This window comes from Cervus canadensis, chromosome 1 (assembly GCF_019320065.1).
Source record: "Cervus canadensis isolate Bull #8, Minnesota chromosome 1, ASM1932006v1, whole genome shotgun sequence".
NCBI classification, from domain to species: Eukaryota; Metazoa; Chordata; class Mammalia; order Artiodactyla; family Cervidae; genus Cervus; species Cervus canadensis.
In genome coordinates, this window is record NC_057386.1 from 48,833,589 (window position 1) to 48,853,430 (window position 19,842).

The window sequence follows — 19,842 nt, forward strand, 5'->3', positions numbered from 1 at the left end:
CCATAGACATAAGAATAATACATGCAACACAATAAGCAACAAAGAATTAATATTTAGAATATATAAAGGAAACAGTCAGAAATATATACAAAGATGTATTTTCAAGGATGTTGATATTAGAACCTTTTCTTATTGGAGGGAAACTGGCAACAACTTATATGTCAATGCCAGATTAAAAATAATTTACAATTTGTGCACTCACAAAAATGCTACAGTGCAACTAGAAATCATGTGAAAAAAATTTTATTTAAATAGGAAAGTACTCATAGCATACTACTAAATGAGGAGGTTAAAAAATTACATCTCAAAAATTAATTTATGTTAAGCAAATACACACATAGAAGACAAGGTACAGACAGACCTAAATGCTACTAATAAACATTTTTATGTTTACAAGTCTTTTCTGTCTTTGTACCTTACTGTATTTTTCAAGTTTTTTCCTTTGAAATATGTTTTATTTGTTGTTTTTTTTTTTATAGAGTGCACTAATCTTAAGTGTACTGGTCATTAAACACAAGCACACACACATACATATGCACACTTGTGTAACTAAAACTAAATCAGGATTCAAAATATTCCTAAAAAAAAAAAAAAAAATTCCTCAAATTTCAGAAAGTTCCCCTGTGTCCCTTTCTCAGTCCAAACTACTCCTTATCCCTGCACAGAAGTAACCAGTATTCTGATTTCTACTAGCATAATTATGTTTGTCCTTAAATTTCATAAAAATGAAATCATACAGTTTGTACTCTTTTGTGCTGGTTTCTCTTATACAACATAATGTCTGTAAGATTCATTCACACAGTTGTGGCGGCAGTGGTTCATTTTTTTAAAAACTGCTGTATAGTAGTCTACTATATGAATATCTCACAATTTATTCAATCCATTTTACTACTGATATGAAAAATCTGTAGAATGCAAAAAGCTTGTGCAAAAAAATGAAAAAGTATCATATCATACCAAATACTTATGGTATGCTGCACTTTAAAAGTTCAGAGCAAAAATTATAAATACAATCAGATTAAAATATATTTGGAATACTCATATACCATTGTAAAGCAACTTCACTTCAATAAAAATAAATTTTAAAAAATACTCTTAAGTCCAGAATGCTACTTCTGTTAGCAATAGTTTTTAACTGTTTTTGGTTCAAAAATCTCTTTAAAACTATATAAGGAGGGACTTCCCTCACTACATGGTGGTCCAGTAGTTAAGAACCTGCCTTGCAACACAAGGGACACTGGTTTGATCCCTGGTCAAGAAACTGAGGTCCCACATGTTGCAGGGCAACTAAGACCACCTGCTGCAACTATTGAGCCCAAGCACTCCAGAGCCCATACTCTATAACTAGAGCATCCTCATGCTGCAACAAAAGATCCTGCATGATGCAAGAAAGGAAGATCCCATGTGCCACAACTAAGACCTGACACAGCCAAATTAAAAAAAAAAACCATATGAGGGCACTTCCCTGGTGGTCCAGTGGTTAAGAATCTGCCTGCCAGTGCAGGGGACACAGGTACAATCCCTGGTCTGTAAAGATTCTACACGCTGTGGGCGAACTAAGCCCCTGCGTCACAACTACTGAGCCCGAGTGCCAGCTACTGAGCCCACGTGCCCTACAGCCTGAGCTCTTCAAGACAAGCCCCAGAGTGAGAAGCCCACACACCTCACCTGGAGAGCAGCCTACATTCCTCGCTACTAGAGAAAGCCCATCTGCAGCAACAAAGACTCAATGCAGCCAAAAATACATTCTTTAAAAGTTACACTGCCTTAAAAAAAAAGAGAGAAAATGAAGAGAAAAACTATAAAACTCTGATAAAAGAAATCAAAGATGATCTAAATAAATGGAGATGCTCCATGTTAGTGGATAAGAAACTCAATATTGTTCAAATGTCAGTTCTTCCCAGATTGATCAATAGATTCAATGTAGTCCAATAAAAATCCCACCAAGATGCTTCATGAATACTGACAAACTGATTCTCATGCCAAAAGATCAGCCTCTGTGCACTGATGCCAAATTGAACCTTGGAGACAGTTTTAGGTGAAATAGGAAAAATAGTTTAATTGCTTTGCAGGCAAAGGGAGAGAGAGTAGGCTTGAAACCCCAAAAAACTGTGTGTCCCAACTTGGGAGGATTTGGTGAGGAGTTTCATAGCAATAATTCAAGTTCTTGGTTGCTAACAAGATTAGCTTCAACAGTACATGAAGCAGGAAATTCCAGGCTTCAACAATACGCAAACCGTGAACTTTCAGATGTTCAAGCTTCATTTAGAAAAGACAGAGGAACCAGAGATCAAATTGCCAACCTCTGCTAGATCATCAAAAAAGCAACAGAGTTCCAGAAAAACATCTACTTCTGCTTCATTGACTACGCCAAAGCTTCTGACTGTGTGGATCACAACAAACTGTGGAAAATTCTTCAAGAGACAGGAATTCCAGACCACCGGACCTGCCTCCTGAGAAATCTGTATGCAGGTCAGGAAGCAATGAATGGTTAGAACTGGACATGGAACAACAGACTGGTTCCAAATGGGGAAAGGAGTACATCAAGGCTGTATATTGTCACCCTGCTTATTTAACCTATATGCACAGTACATCCTGAGAAATGATGGACTGGACAAAGTACAAGCTAGCATCAAGATTGCTGGGAGAAATATCAATAACCTCAGATATGCAGATGACACCACCCTTATGGCAGAAATAAAAGAAGAGCTAGAGTCTCTTGATGAAAGTGGAAGAGGAGAGTGAAGAAGTTGGCTTAAAGCTCAACACATTCAGAAAACTAAGATCATGGCACCTGGTCCCGTCACTTCATGGCAAATAGATGGGGAAACAGTGAGAGACTTTATTTTTTGGGGGTCCAAAATCACTGCAGATGGTGACTGCAGCCATGAAATTAAAAAACGCTTGCTCCTTGGAAGAAAAGCTATGACCAACCTAGACAGCACATTAAAAAGCAGAGACACTGCTTTGCCAACAAAGGTCCATCTAGTCAAAGCTATGGTTTTTCCAGTAGTCATGTATGGATGTGAGAGTGGACTATGAGGAAAGCTGAGTGCCAAAGAATTGATGCTTTTGAACTGTGGTGTTGGAGAAGACTCTTCAGAGTCCCTTGGACAGCAAGGAGATCAAACTAGTCCATCCTCAAGGAAATCAGTCCTGAACATTCATTGGAAGGACTCATGCTGAAACTGAAACTTCAATACTTTGGCCATCTGATGCAAAGAACTGACTCATTTGAAAAGATTCTGATACTGCGAAAGATTGAAGGTGGGAGGAGAAGGTGACGACAGAGGATGAGATGGTTGGATGGCATCACCGAATTGATGGACATCAATTTGAGGAAGCTCTGGGAGTTGGTGAAGGACATGGAGGCCTGGTGTACAGTCCATGGGGTCGCAAAGAGTCGGACACGATTGAGCAACTGAACTGAACTGAACAAGATTAGAATGTGTGCAGGGTCTATATGCTTTAAATCTTGTCTCAAGTGGTCTCCTAATTTTGATGAGCTTCCCTGATTCCTCTAATCTTGCCTCAGATGGTTTCTTGACTTCTCCTCCCTAGTCTCTGCATCGCCTCCCTTTCTCAATTAGCAGCTGTTCGAATTTGCCTTTGAAACTCAGGGAAGGTCATGGAGACTGGAGTCTGTTCCTTACAAACAAGAAATGGAGGACAGAAAGGCTTCCATGCCCAGGACCCCACAGGGTCCTGCTCAGTTTAATTTTAAGTTTATATGGAAAAATGAAAGACCCAGAATAGCAAACACAATGCTGAAAAACAAATTCAGAGGACTGACACTACATGACTTCAAGACTTACTCTAAAAACAGGTGTGATACTGATAAAGGAATAGACAGTGTATCAGTGAAAAAGAAGAGAGAGACCAAAAATGGGCCAACACAATACAGTCAGCTGATCTCTTGACAAAGGAACAAAGATAACCCAATGGAGAAAGGATGGTCTTTTCAACAGTGATACAGTAACATCTATACAGTAACATCTACATCCAAAGAGATGACAAGACACTGAATTAACACACTTCACAAAAATTAACTCAAAATGGGACACAGACCTAAATGTAAAGTACAAAACTATAAAACTTCTAGAAGACAAGACAGGAGAAAATTTAGGTGACTCTGGGTTCGGTAATAAATTTTTAGATCGAACAACAAAAACAGAATCCATTTATTAATACTAAAAGCATTATGTTCTGTGAAAGACTCCATTAACAGGATGAAAAAACAAGCCACAGGCTGGGAAATATATTTGCAAACACACATCAGATGAAGGTCTTGTATATGAAATACCCAAGGACCTTATGCTACCATACCACCGCCCTCACGGGTTGCATGCACATGCCCAGGAAGGGCCTGTCCCAGTTGGGTTCAGCCCTACTGCCAGAGCGCCCCCACCTGGCTGAAGCTGACAGCTGATGACGTGAAGGAGCAGATCTACAAACTGGCCAACTTGAAGAGCCTGACTTCCTCACAAATCTGTGCAATCTGAAAGATTCACATGGTGCTACACAAGTATGTTTTGTGAAGGCAATAAAATCTTGAGAATTCTTAAGTCCAAAGGACTTGCTCCTGATTTTCCCGAGGATCTCTATCATTTAATTAAGAAAGCTGCTGCTGTTCGAAAGCATCTTGAGAGGAACAGAAAGGATAAAGATGCTAAATTCCATCTGACTCTGATTGAGAGCCATATTCACACTATAATACCAAAGGAGTCCTCCCCACTAATTGGAAACACGAGTCATGCACAGCCTCTGCCCTGGTTGCATAAATCTGTCTATTGTACTCAAGCCATAAAACCATTGTTTAACAGGAAAAAAAGAAAAAAAGAAAACCAAAGAACTCTTGAAACTCAACCAGAAAAAAACAAACAACAGGCAAAGTATCTGAAGAGATATTAATATCTCACCAAATGAAATATGTAAATGGAAAATAAGCATTTGAAATGATGGCAACATGTATCATGAGGGAAACATAAATACAAACAACAGTGAGATACTACTACCTATCTATTGGAATGGCTAACATTCAAAACACCAATTGCTGGCAAGGATGTGCAACAAGAGGAACTCTTATTAACTTTTGGTGGGAATGTAAAATGGTACAATCACTTTGGAAGCTAGTTTAGCAGTTTCTTGCAAGCTAAACACAGTCTTACCATACAATCCAGCAATTGTGTTCCTAAGAATTTATCCAAATGAGAAGAAAGTATGTCCATACAAAAACATGTACACAAATGTTTACAGCAGTTTTATTCATAATTTCCCAAACTTAGAAATCACCAATATGTCCTTCAGTAAGTAAACAGATACACAAACTATGGTGCATACATACAATGAATTTAGCTCAGAAATAGAAAGGAATGAGCTGTCAAGTCACAAAAAGACATTAAATGTATACTGTTAAGTGGGAGAAGCCAGTCTATAAATACCACATGCCATGTAATTACAACTGTATGATATTCTGGAAAAGGCAACACTATGGAGTCAGAAATAAAAATCAGTAGTTACTAAAGGCTCAGCAGAGGACATAAGGTGTGTTGAAGGGATGAGTAAGTGCAGCACAGAAGATTTTTAAGGCAAAGTATTCTGTATGATATTGTAATGGTAGATACATGACTTTATGCTTTCATCAAAACTCATAGACTTGTACAACACAAAAAGTATACCCTAACATAAACCATGGACTTTGGTTAAAAGCAATGTAACAATATTGGTTCAACTGTAATTAATGCACTAGTATTGCAAGATGTTAATAATAAGAGAATCTATAGCATCTGTGGCTGGGGGTGGTGGTATATGAGAATTCTGTCCTTTTTGCTCAATTTAACATAAAACAACCACTTTAAAAAGTAAAGTCAAGCTACATTCCCCTCAACTGGACTTGAGCAAGTCTGTCACTGAAGGGTGATCTGGGAAGTCATCTCCACTTTTTCAACACAGAGGCATTGTCTTTGAGGGCCCCATAGTAAGAAAGCTATAAATGCCTACTTGCATAAACTGTGTTGTGAAGGACATTCAAGAAACTTAGATGTTCCCTCTGGATGTGGGAATAGGAACATCAGAGTAAGAAACCGTTTTACTGATTATTCATTTCTGCAGGTTATTTTTTTTATCATGCATTTTTATCTCTTAAAAAAAAAGTACTGTCAAAAGTAAAATGAAAAATAAGCTTGCAACCTTCCACTCCTCGCATCTGCTTTGATGTCCTAGGAGTAATCCCCTTTTAATAGTTTTGATGCATACCCTTTCATATATTTATCCTTTTCTCTGTAGGTTTTTCTAGCCCAACAATGTATCTATGTCTACATACAAAATTATGGAATAAACTACTTAAAATTACCTAGACACACCAAAATAAAAGTCAATTAATATAAATAAATAAGAACAAAGAGAGAAATGAAAAACATTCTCATCTGCAAAAAAAAAAAAAAACAAAGAACTGAAAACAAACATTCTTCTGAGGACAATGTTCAGTCATGAAGCCTCTATCCAGGAAGATGTACAAAAGTACACACTCATAAAATTTGGAATGCGATTTCATAAGGTTCACCGTATCCTGTAGCCCACTCATGATCTCTCTACACCCAGGTTTATAACCTCTAAGTTAAGGAGAATGAAAGATGAATTTATCTTATTATTTTCCATATTTTAAAATTTATAATTGACAAAATATTTACAACTTAAAATTATTGACTTCTTTTAGCTTTAAGCAAAGTAATTAACTCAATATTAATTAATCTATATTTCCTTCAAACTAATAATGCTACTTTTTCATCTATAATTTATGCCACCACTTAGATTATCAAACTGATCCAATAAAATTTTAAAACAATTGCTACTTTTTTTTTTTACTCTGGATTAATTATTCACTATTAAGTCATTTCTAATTCACTAAATAAATTTTACAGGCAGGAAAAAAATCTTACCTGCAAAATGGGAAAAGTAGCAGTGGTGATGCCCATTTTGTGTAAATTTAAGAGCATTTCACTTCCACTCCATACTTTACAGGATGATTCATAATCCCTTTCCACAAGATGTTCAGAGCTTGCTCCTAACCAACTGGAATAAAATAAAACAATTCCATCAACCAATATCATCCTTATGTGCACTACTATTTCGACAGAACAAACAGAAATGTGATACATTGATCTGTATTCCTTGATGCTCTTAGCACATAAATGTAGATTAAGACATATTTTAAATAGCATGTATGCTTCATATTACAAAGTAATCATACAGCTAAAAAGCAAGCTTTTATTCAGAAAAGAGAAAGATGTATGTGATCCCCAATTTGTGTTTTGTGAATTTACACTGCTTAACTTGTCTGTCTCTCCAACTGACAAATTTGGTCTGCACATAAAAATACAAGAAAGCTAATAAAGAAATTATAGTGTTAAATAGTAACATTAAAATGGAATTACTAGCAAATAAATAATATATTCACTTATAAACATACAGAGAGACATTTGTACATTCAGTGAGTATTTAAATGTATTAGGCCAGACACTACACTGGGTAGTGGAAATACAGCAGTAAATAAAATAGGTGAGGTACTTATTCTTATGGAAATGAGATTCTACTAAAGAGAGGTAGAAATAAACTTAGAAACAAATCCAGTAACATGAAAACATTAAGCAGTGATAGTGCTATTATGAAAATAAATTGGATTAATGCAATCTAATTGCTACTTTCATTTGGAGTGTCAAGGAAGCTCTCCTAGAGGTGACATTTATTCTAACAACTGAATGCAGAAAGCACTCAGTCATGTGAGAATCAGGGAAAAAAATAAAATAAACTGAGTACTCCAAGCAGAAGGAATATCTGGGGGTGATTAACAAATTTTGCTTACTTAAAAACCTCAAAGTCAATGTAATTGCAACACAACAGACAGAAAGAATAACAGTATGAGCAATGTTAGTGTGATAGGCAGGAATCAGATCATATTGGGCCAGGATAAGAAGTCTGAATTCTATTCAGAGTGTAATGGGAAGATTTTAAATGGAGGATTTTAAGTAAGAGAAATAATCTACTTTAAGCATTTAAAAGATGATCCAGTTTATAAGGCAGAATGCATTACAGGAGAAAGGCAAAAATGAAAGGAGAGACTTATTAGGAGACTGCCCTTGTGGTTTAGCTGGTACAGAATCTGCCTGCAGTGCGGGAGACCTGGGTTTGATTCCTGGGTCAGGAAGATCCCCTGGAGAAGAGAAAGGCTACCCACTCCAGTATTCTGGCCTGGAGAATTCCATGTACTGTATAGTCCACAGCATCACAAAGAGTTGGACACGACTGAGTGACTTTCACTTCACTTCAGCAATGTTCTAGGGGCTTCCCGGTGGCACTAGTAGTTAAGAACCCGCTGCAAATGCAGGAGACATAAGAGACACAGGTTTGATCCCTGGGTCAGGAAGACACTCTGAAGAAGGAAATGCCTACCCACTCCAGTATCCTTTCCTGGAGAATCCCATGGACAGAGGAGCCTGACAGGGTATGGTCCATAGAGTTGCAAAGAGTCGGAACAACTGAAGTGCCTCAGCACACGCACACACAGTGTTCTAGTTGAGAGATGATTCTGGGATTGCAGGATTTGGGATATACTGTGTAGGTGGCATTTTTAAAACTTACTGATGAACTGGCTGAGGTGAGACAGTCATCAAGGATAATACTTAGATTTTTGATTTGAGGAACTGGTTGGTGGTACCTGCTTAGATAAGAAAGACAGAGTAGGCGGGGGAAGTAGGGAAAGAAAGGAGTATTTTGGAAAGTTGAAATTTTATATCCAAACAGAGAAAGTATAGTTGAGTAGATAAAAACAGCATTCCAGGGAGAGATTGGGACAAACACAGATTCAGGCCTCATCAGCACTGCTTTAGTTATATAATTTAAGGAAAATGCAGAACTAGAAAAGAAATGAGTATCCAAGACCAAGCCCTGACACACTTCAATATTTAAACATCAAACAAATTAAGAACTATCAAAAGAAACTGAGAAAGAACTGACTGTGAGGAGGAAGAAAACCAGGAGATGTCATAGAAGCTGTCTAAAGAAAACACATTCCTGTGTGTCTGCTTGTTCTCACTGCTTCACTACTGATATCTCTGGTCTCCACATGTATGTCAGTTTTTTCCCCACACAAGCAATTCTCTGAGACATCAGACGGGTGTCCTATTATTCAATTCAGTTTTGACACTGAGTTTGCAGAGACTCCACAGATTAAGTACTCAGTCTCATTAGACTGTCCCTCCTCCCTCCCCAGTCTCAGACACCAGTTGTAAACGTCCAGGTTGTCATCTGTGCTTCTGACCAAATACCTGTAAGTCAGAGCTTCCCATGACCCCCTCCTCAGGTTGGGCATTTACTAGAACAGCTCACAGAAATGAGGGATACACATTTACTAGTTTATTATATAATAAAGCATATAGATAAAAAGTCAGATGAAGCAATATATAGGGTGAAGTCAGGAAGGTTGCCGGGCACAGAAACTTCTGTCCCTTTGAAAGTGAAATACACCACACTCCAAGTATACATATGTGTTCACCAATGTAGAATCTCCCTGAAGCCAGTATTTTTGGTATTTTTATGAAGACTTCATTACAAAGGCATGATGGAACATTAACTCAATATCCAGCCCCTCTCCTCTTTCCAGGGGGAGGTGAAGCTCAAAGTTCCAACCTTCTAAATGTGGCTTGGCTTTTCTAGTGACTGGATCCATTCAGGAGCCCTTCAACCATCACCTCATTAGAATAAAAGACAGTCCTATCACCCAGGAAATCCCAGGGGATTTAGGAGTTCTGTCAGGAACTGGGGTCAAAAATGAAACAACAAAACCGAACATGCTCTTAGTGTTCTTATCACTTAGGAAACTATGAAGGTTTTATGAACTCTGTGCCAGAAACGGGGGACAGAGACCAATAAATATATATACACACACACACACATATATATATATTTCTATTATTCCACAAAAGACAAAAACACTTTTCATAAAGGTGGCATTCAACAGCAACCTACACTGCTGAGAGGCTAAGTAAAATAACAGAAATAACCTTTCCATTGGGCCATCTGTGGACCACTGGTGACCTTGATAAGAACAATCTCAGTAGAATTATGCATACAGAATCACTATTAGGATGGATGAAGAAAGAATGGGAAGTGAGAAGATAGAATCAGCAACTACAGACAACTCTTTCAACAACTATGCTGTGAAACAGAAACGACAAACTTCTACATGGCAAAAATGCCTCAAGGAAAGACTTAATCAAGAGGAAAGTTTGGGCTTTATGTTTAACTGGCAAGGAACAATCCATTTCTCAAGTAGTCTGGTCCAAGTTTACTGATTTTAAAATACTTGGCATAACAGAACACGTTTTGAATACAAAGGCAGCACGGATGACACTGACAGACAAATGCTCTTACTTAATGAGGCTGCAGCACATAGCTCGTAGGGGTTCATGATCTTTCTTCCTTATATTATAGTTAATCATACTATCGAGTTCATCCCGAGCAAACCGAAGCTGAACTTCCGTTACACTGTAACTTGCTGATTCCCGAGCACAGTCCTCAATGTTATGAGCTTCATCTAAAATGACAACCTGTTCTTTCAGATTGATCTCCATCTATAAGATAAAAGAGGTTTCTTGTAAAACATTCAGCAAAATGGATTTAACAGCAATAGGCAGGTCACTTCATTCAAAAATTCACACCACAGGCCAATATCACAAGTCCAACTACAGAAGTAACTGATTCTCAGGTCTTAAAACTTTTAAAGCACTTATGCCAAGCAAATATCTATAGAGTTTTCCATTTTTCACCCTCAAAATACTTGTAAACCTATCAACCAAAATAATACATGTTAAGTGACCCAGGATCAAGGTATAGCTGGTTACACAAAGGATTGTTAAGGATCTTCAACATAACTTAAAAAGCAGAATTTTTAAAAATCTGATTAAAAATTTTTTTTTAATTTTTTTTTTAATAACAGCACAAGATTCAAAAGACCCTCAAAATACTAATATAATGTATTATGTATCTGTTTCATTTCAGTCTTTTCTGCAATCCTTTAGAGAACTACTCTTCCCCAACACCCATGTGATGCTGGCAGGATTGTTAATCTGTTAATCAAGGTACCACTCTCATAATGTGGGTAGACTCAGAACCCAGGCCCATCAGTTAAATAAAGTATTCCATTCCTGTCTAGTCACACTAGTTCAAGAATGGGTATGAGATCCAATCTAGGCCATCCAGAGTAATTATAGGTGACTATCTTTTTTTCCAGGCTACCTAGCTGGAGAAAAAAGCTAGCTGACTATAGTTATCACTGTTTCCACTGGGAAGAACTTGCCTGATTATAAAGCCACCACAATAGCCAAGTATTTTTTCATAAGTTTTACCAAAGCTGGGTTTGTGTCAATGGCAACTGAAAGAGTTCTAATACAAAATGAAACAAAGCAATTGTCACTGAGTTATTCTGAGGAATAATAATATACAGAGGGCTGAAGATGGCTGAGGAAAAAAAAATGAAAGAGTAGGAAATATACTGGGGTTTAGATGAGTGGAATTTGGATTTGGATAGACAGAGAATAGGGCAATTCAATACACAGAGGTGTAATCAAAAGCAGAGATACAGGAAAGAACAAGGTATCCTCAGGAGATCTTGAGGTAATTTTTCAAGTGCTCAAGTTGGACGTCTGTAGCAGAAAAGGCTGAAAAGGCAGATTCAGGTCAGACCATTGATCATCTTGAGAGAAAGCTTGAGAAATATGGACTTTATCCATATGAGATTTTTAAGCAGAGGAAAGATGTTATAAAAGTAATATTAAAAAGACTGACTTGGCATTGATATATACAGTTGGTCAAAGGAAAGAGACCTAGTTGAAAGGCAACCAAACAAAAGGATGTATAGTTGGATGAGCTGAAGGCAAGGAGGCAGAAGGGGCTGAGAAGTCCTTGTGATAGGCTGTGTGCGTGCTCAATCGTAGGGGTATTAAATATAATGCCCATTCATTTTGAACTTCCAGAAATAGAAAGCTAAAGAGAGCTGTACAGTCAGTTCTAAAAAGAGGAGTAATAATATACCGTTATTCATTCTTTGTCTTATGTCGTAACAACTGGATGTCTCTAAGAACCAGGCAAATAAACACAAATGCTGTATCCAAAGTTCACTTATTCAAAGCTCACAAAGAATAATTTGCATACTATGCATATTCTCCCAAAGTAAGTTCTTCAAAACATAGATTCTTTAGATATATATTTTATAATAATTCTGACTATTCATAAAGTGATAGCTATAAATGAGTCTCAAATGGGGATGATTATGCAGCCGAGGGGATATTTCACAATGTCTGGAGACATGTTTGACTGTGACAACTGTGAGTGTACTGTTAGCACCTAATGTACAAAACCAGAGATGCTAATAAACATCCTATAATGCACAGGACAGCCCACCACAATGAAGTATCTAGCCCAAAACGTCATTACTGTCAAGGTTGAAAAATTCTTTTGTAATTCCACTTCAGTACTAGGTCCTTAAAAGTACTTATTACTTTGATAATTAAAATGACAATGTCTAAAATTCATTTTTTAATATCCCCTAGAACACACTTTGAACATTCTAATCTGTTTATACATTTTTCATAAATTAAATATAAAGCAAAAGGCATTAAAACATCTAAAAGTTTTTTTTGTTTGTTTGTTTTTTTAAGGGGTTTCTCTAGTTTAATGACAGAAACAATTCAAAACACATAAAATAGAAACATATATCTGCAAAAGAAAAGCTAAGAATGAAAACCATATCTAAGGATGAACATGTGAAGTTTTTACATCCATCACTTACATCCCAATAAACAGGAAAAAAATTCTTTTAATTTTTACATATCTACTCACAGTTTCTCTTATTTGTGCATCTAGAAGATAGTTGTAGGGACAAAATATTATGTCAGCATTTTGCATTAGTTCTCGTGCTGTGTAATATGGACATGCCTTTAGTTTTTTCCCCAAGCTGACAAGTTCTTCTATATCCCAGGCCTTGTGCATCCCTTGGAAAGTCTGTAATGTGTGTTGATCACTAATTTTATGAACACCATGATAAAAATAGCAGGATTTTCCCTGAAAACAAATATGTATAGTTGAAACACTAGAACAGAAGAACTAAAACAAGTTTACCTCAGAATTTTTAAAACATAATTAAAGCCACAATATAAAAATTTAACAGAGGAGACAGAGTACACCAGGTCTATAATATAACCATTTTAAAGAACTACATTAGTTAACTCAGATAGCACTCCAGATCAGTACAGCTCTAGACACTCCAGATTAACTTGAGAAACATTTTTATTAAATTAATTTATCTTTAATTGAAGGATAACTGCTTTACAATATTGTGTTGGTTTCTGCCATACATCAGCATGTATCAGCCAATGTATACATATGTATACATGTATACATGTCCTGAAACATGTATACATGTTTATGTTAATTTTATATATCATGTATTTTATATATTAATTTTATGTATCAATAAAATGTCCTTAGTGATGTATACATGTACACACATGTCCCCTCCCTCTTGAGCCTCCTCCCACCTCCCACACTTCCCCACCCCTCCAGGTTGTTACAGAGCCCCAGTTTGAGTTCCCTGAGTTACACAACGAATTCCCATTGGCTCTCTATTTTACAGATGGTAGTGTATATGGAGAAACATAGTTTTAAAGTATATTTGTTGTGACTCATGTTCTGATTAAAGTGATATTAGGCAAAAATATTACTGGAAAGATACATAAGAGCAATAGTATCACTAGTTGCTTTCAAAGATGAGAGCCAAGTGACTTAGGGATAGGACTGAGAGAGGTTTTTCTCTATAGACATTTCTGTATCTTTTCAGTTTGAGCCATGAGACAGTACGACTTAATCAAATACAAATATTAATAAAAACAAAGGAAGGAAAAAAGAATGCAAAGTGGGAAAGAGGGAAGAAGAAATGTCCCAGGGGACAAAAGTATTCATCATATAAAATTGGAAAATACAAGCATACCAAAAATCTATAAATTACCTAAAACCCCATTATATAAAAAATGTACTATTAATATTTTGATGTATCTCATTTCAGATTTCTTCTCTATATATCAATATATCTCTATAATGTGAACCAATATTAAAATGAGAACAAATCAAATTTTCCCCAGGTGCATGCACTGATTATTACTAACAATCTAGTCACTAAGTATTTTTTACAAAACTGGTACTGCCTTTTTTCTCATAGCCTATTTTATTGAAAATCTTATCAAATATATCTTTTTATATCACTAAGTCTTTTTTCATTGTTGCTTACATATATTGGATTAACGTGCCACATCTGATGAACCAGTTGATCACTGGACATTTAGACTGGTTTCAATTTCTGCTTTATAAATAATGCTGCAATAAGCAATTTTATGCCCATTTCTAAATATTTTCTTATCATACATTTTTAGAAATGGCATTATGAGATCAGAGAGTATATTTTTAAGTTTCTTGAAAACCATATCATCAAATTATCCTCCAGAAAATGTTTATGAACATTTTATATTACCCTTTTTCCACATCTTTATCAACATTATCTTTTTTTATTTTTGCCTATTTTAAAGGCAAGAACAGAATCTTCTTTCAGTACTATCTACTAATGTCCTTTGCCATTCTATTATTGGAAGCAAAAAAATTTTATTAACATATATACACTAATCAAAAAATAAGATGTTTGATAAAATGCAGTCCTGGCAAAGGCACCATAACCTACTAAAAGGTGTATAAAATTAGAAGTATAAACTTCTATTAGAAGTACAAAGGAAATTTAACTACCAAATAAAATTTCACCATTAATGTAATTATATATATAGTGCACTGTTTAACAGCTCCCACCAAATTGGAAAGAAACTAAATATCTGCCAACAGGGGATATGTTAAATAAATTCTGACAAATTCATATAAATGGTATGTGTAATGCTTAGTCACTCAGTCGTGTTCAACTTCGCAACCCCACCCATAGACTATAGGCCACCAGGCTCCTCTGTCCATGGGGATTCTCCAAGCAAGAATACTGGAGTGGGTTGCCATGCTCTCCTCCAGAGGATCTTCCCAACCCAGGGATTGAACCCAAGTATGGTCCTTAAAAAATGAGGTTGATTTGCCTTTGTGCTGATTTTTAAGCTTTAAAAATAATCTATACACATACATTATATAAAACACATATTATAAATGTTTTAGAAGAATACACATAAAACTTTATAGTAGGTTCCTTAAAGGGATGGAAAGAACTAAAAAGAGAGATCTTCTTTCATTTAATACTTTTCCATAATTTTGAGTCTCTAACCATGTATGTTAGTTTTCTTTTTCAATTGCCATTTGGTACTATGTGGTGAAATAATGGGCCATTTTAATTTTCATTAATTTTATATATCAATAAAAAAATTAATGTGATTTTGAAAACTAATATTTATCTTTCCCAGTTTGCTATCCTTAACCACTGGGGAGATATGTGTGTGTGTGTGTGTGTGTGTGTGTGTGTGTGTGTGTGTGTGTGTGTGTGTGTGTGTGTGTGTGTGTGTGTGTGTGTGTGTGTGTGTGTGTGTGTATTTTTACCTACAAACTATCAAAAATGAAAATCTGTTTTTAAAATATTCATACATTATTACATATACAAAAATATCTAGACACTGCTAGAAATGGAGTAACTTATAAAAAGGTTATAACTTACAAAAGAATGTCTGCAAATTCAAGGACAAGGCATGATCAGCTGAGGACTGCTAATTCAGCCATACCACTTATTGTTCCTCCAAGGTATTAAAAATAAGTATTAGAAAGGGCTCATCTGTGTTTACTTGCTTCAATTTTGTATTATTTTCACTTACTTTATCTAATCTCTATTATTCTTTTTAATCCTTCATGCCATGTCAACTTCCCTATACCATATGCCACCGTTTGTTTTTGTTTCTAATGCAGTGAAAACTCTAACGGTTAAGAGAAAACTTGCTTCTTCCTTTCTCTCACTGGGCAGACTTCAGGGCCCATCTTTCTCATGTGACTGGGCATCAAAAGTAGCTGAACTAGAAGCCTTTTAAGAGTTCTCCGACCACTGACTGACATTTCTAAAGTTCCTTCTAGCTCTAAAATTCTATGATTTCGGGTCTAGAGACAGTTGGAAATATGTCAAGTATCTTTCATACTGACTTCGATATCAGATTGAGCTTAATAATGACACACCATTTCTTCATTCCAAGTATCTTTCATACTATTCTGAAAGTTTTTATTTGTATTGATAACAAAGTGATCACTAAGGTGTCTTCAAGTCTATGGTTATGGACTGTTAAATCTCATCTTAATAAAAAAAAAAGATATTCTTCTATACCTAAAATAATTTTTTAGAATGATTTCAACAGCTAGTTAAGATGATTTTTTCTTAATTGAAACAAAATTTGACTTTTAGCAGATATGTACATTGCTTTTCCAGTATAGGAATATAAAAGAAACAGTGAACAAAAACACATGTGCCTTTGGATCAAGCCAAAAAATCAGAAAGTTTACACTTTAAGGGCACTTAGAATGACACCGCTGTGCAGGCTGATAGCAAAACCAGAAAAGCTCATCCATTTTAGCAGTGTAATATAACCCAGAGGGGAGTCTGTCAATTCAAGTGTTATCACACTCAACTCTTTTTCACTTAAACTGTCAGTTATCTATTTATCATTTCTCTTTGGTAATTCAGCCATAGTAAACACAGACACCTTTAGTGACTTTGTAATTGGCCCTCATTACAATACCAAATTACCCTCATGGCTTGGGAACAAGAAAGAGAATGTTCATGTATGCCTTATGAGCTAGCCATATTGAGGCAGAATTATGTCAAGACAAATGCAGATATCTTCAATTATTTATATCATTAATATTCAAAAATAAAAGATTTGTTTACTTTAAAACAGAACCTGAAGGCCGGTGAAATGTTCTGAATATTCAAGTCTATGTGATTTTTATTTTTACAAGATTCAAACTTAGAATAAAGATCAATCAAAATACATAACCAACACTGCAGGATTCTAAAAGATTACATAAAATATTTGCTTTCAATGCATAATCACATGATAAGTTTCTCAATAACAAGTAGCAAAAGATAATGACAACACCAGCAAAACTTCCTGCACAGACTAAAAACAAATTTCAAGCATTTGAGGAATTTAGTAGATCTTTTAGCCACATTTGGAAAGAAGTCTACTTAAGTATAAAATTTATGGGTTTTTATCATGAAGAGCCTTTTCTCTATTTTATTATTTTTTTTAACATTCAGCTTTTTAATGTTTTTATCTCTCTTTGAAGAGAACTTTTTAAATATACAGTGAAAAGGTTGCACAATTCCTCAGTTAAAAAGAATATATATGGAAACAAATATGATCATACAATTTTAACAATGGTTCTGATTCAGTTATTCTATATTTTCTTATTGATTCTAAAAAAGTCACTTAAGTTTTTCCACTGAAGCCCCTAGTACTTATATTTCATACTATCTATCGGGTTTGAGTATCTACTGAGGCTTCTTTTGAATAATCCCAATAAAGGTTGAATAAATTTCACATAATAGTAGGGAGCACTGAAAAAGAAAAACGTAATACAAAATAATCTATTCACATTATACATTAGGAGATGATATACAGTTAAATGAAACTAGAGTCTAAGAGGCTATAGCTAGCTCTTAGACTTTTGTGTAGAACCAACTATGTTTGACAAAATACAGAAAGACAGAACTTTCAAAATATATTAAAATATCACTGGTCATTTCATATACTATCAATTCATCAATAATTTCTGGGTATAATTCCAGACTTGTAACTTCAATTTTACAGTAAACTAGTTATCTAACTGGTACACAGACAACTAAACTAATACTGGCAAAATATTATCAAAAAATCATGACTTTAGTGAGATTTCTTTATTTCCACCTAGCCAAAATTCATATTATTCTAAATTTCCCCAGAAAATTTCAAAGCCATAAATAACATATATTTAGTTAATAATTTACTGTAATTTTTAAAAGAAGTTTATACTAATCAGAATTATGAGACAGTACAGTCATTACGTTTCTCAATTAAAAAACATTTTAAAATTTGCCCAGAGAGGTCCTATGTAAATTACCTTCTTTTGAAATTTCTAAATATGTAAAATATATCAATTAGATCTAGTTAGGCTAAATCATTTAAATGTTTTGTACTCCTCATTTGACCTCCATGTTTGACTGTTTTTAAAAGAAGAAATTAAGACATGGAAATTAATTTTCAAGGAATTAAATAAATATCCCCCCAAAAATAAATAAATAAATAAATATCCCCATGTTTTAGGACAAAAACTCATAATTTTAAACTTGAATAAAAGATTTCCTTATGGTAAAATTACTTTTAAAAAAATATCAACACTAGCAATCGATCTGACTTAAGTGATCACTGTAAATGTACATATAAAATGAACACAGAGTAATTTTTATCTTTTCAGCCTAATTTTTCGCCTAAAATAAATGAACTTTACTCACATTTTTCCCATCCAGTAATTCCATGCATTTTTCATTTCTGTTGAAGTTACCTATTACTTCCGGATGGACACAAGTATGATCCCTGCTGGAAAGAATAGTCATCGGGACCCCTGAGTACGCTGTTCTCTGGAGCTCTCTAGTAATCTGAGCAATCTGCTTGTGTGTGCGTGTCCCAAAATATATTTTGGGTATCTTGGACTTCCCTCCATGAGCCTTCTTAGTGGTATTTGAAGAATCTTCACTGTTTCCTTGTTTAGTAGAACAGCACCTAGAACAGTGACCAGGGGGCTGTAACAAAGGAAAGAAAAGATAACTAATGTCTGGTCTACCACGAAATTTTTATCAAACTTTTCATGGAATCAAAACTATAAGTAGTGAATCACAATTGCCAAATAAAGGGAAATTCCATAATGCCACATCATCTAAAATTTGCCTTTAAAGAAAAAACTGCAGATTCAATTTCAAATTGGTTCTCTTTCACTCAAGTTACAAATGTTTCCATATTTGCATTGTTTTCTAACATACTACTCCAACTCTCAAATTCCAAATGTTCTAAGTACATTTTAATTCTCCTCTTTCATAAAATTATAAAACTAAGAAAAAATGAAAGACAATTTTCATTTTTGCTTAGGCTTCAAGTGAACTGTGATACTACAGTTTAGATTTAAGAGTACTATTTTCTTCACAGCACAATACATTCAAATATCCTATAATAAACCAGTATTTTAAAAAGTATTTTAATCATAACTTACAAAATAATAGAAACATCAAGTTGAATCTAAATCATCACTCAAAAACAATGAGAAAACTATTTGCTAGCAAAGGTATGAAAATGAAAGCAAATTATTAATACTTAATAATTAAGACAGGTTGCTTGTGTGGAACAAGTATATCTGAAATTCAATTACCGGTCATGGAATATAAATCCATCAGCACAATTAGCATTCAAGATAGCTTTTCCTAGACAATTTTACTCAATTCAGTTTCATAATTAAAAGTTATATAAATGGCTCCTTAAATATACCATATGGAACATCAGGAGTACAGTATAATATTTACCTGACTTTTCTCTAGTTTCAAACTCAAAAATTTTTTTTAAAAAAGCTTAATGCTATATATTAGAACACACTGGTTCTTAATAACTACTCTCTTCTCAACCTCAGTTACTATACAAATGAGACAGAATGCAGCCTCCTTTAAGAGAAGGATTAAGAAATGGTTAGTTTATAGGAATGGTCACTGATAGGGAAAAATACTAAATAGCACAGTAGCTTAAGAGAACTTGT

General features: G+C 34.9%; 1 protein-coding gene and 1 pseudogene across 1 annotated transcript in view; one reads left to right on the forward strand and one right to left on the reverse strand.

Moving 5' to 3' along the window:
- The window catches only part of BRIP1 (BRCA1 interacting helicase 1), a 187,215-nt gene that overhangs the window by 119,121 nt on the left and 48,252 nt on the right, over window positions 1–19,842 (reverse strand). Inside the window, exons 7-10 of the mRNA XM_043482291.1 lie at window positions 18,557–18,844; window positions 12,895–13,116; window positions 10,429–10,628; window positions 6,939–7,071 (exon numbers count right to left, since the gene is read on the reverse strand). Coding sequence (XP_043338226.1) covers window positions 6,939–7,071; window positions 10,429–10,628; window positions 12,895–13,116; window positions 18,557–18,844 — 843 coding nt within the window. The remainder of the gene's footprint in view (window positions 1–6,938; window positions 7,072–10,428; window positions 10,629–12,894; window positions 13,117–18,556; window positions 18,845–19,842) is intronic.
- Window positions 4,346–4,781, forward strand: LOC122450126 (annotated as a pseudogene).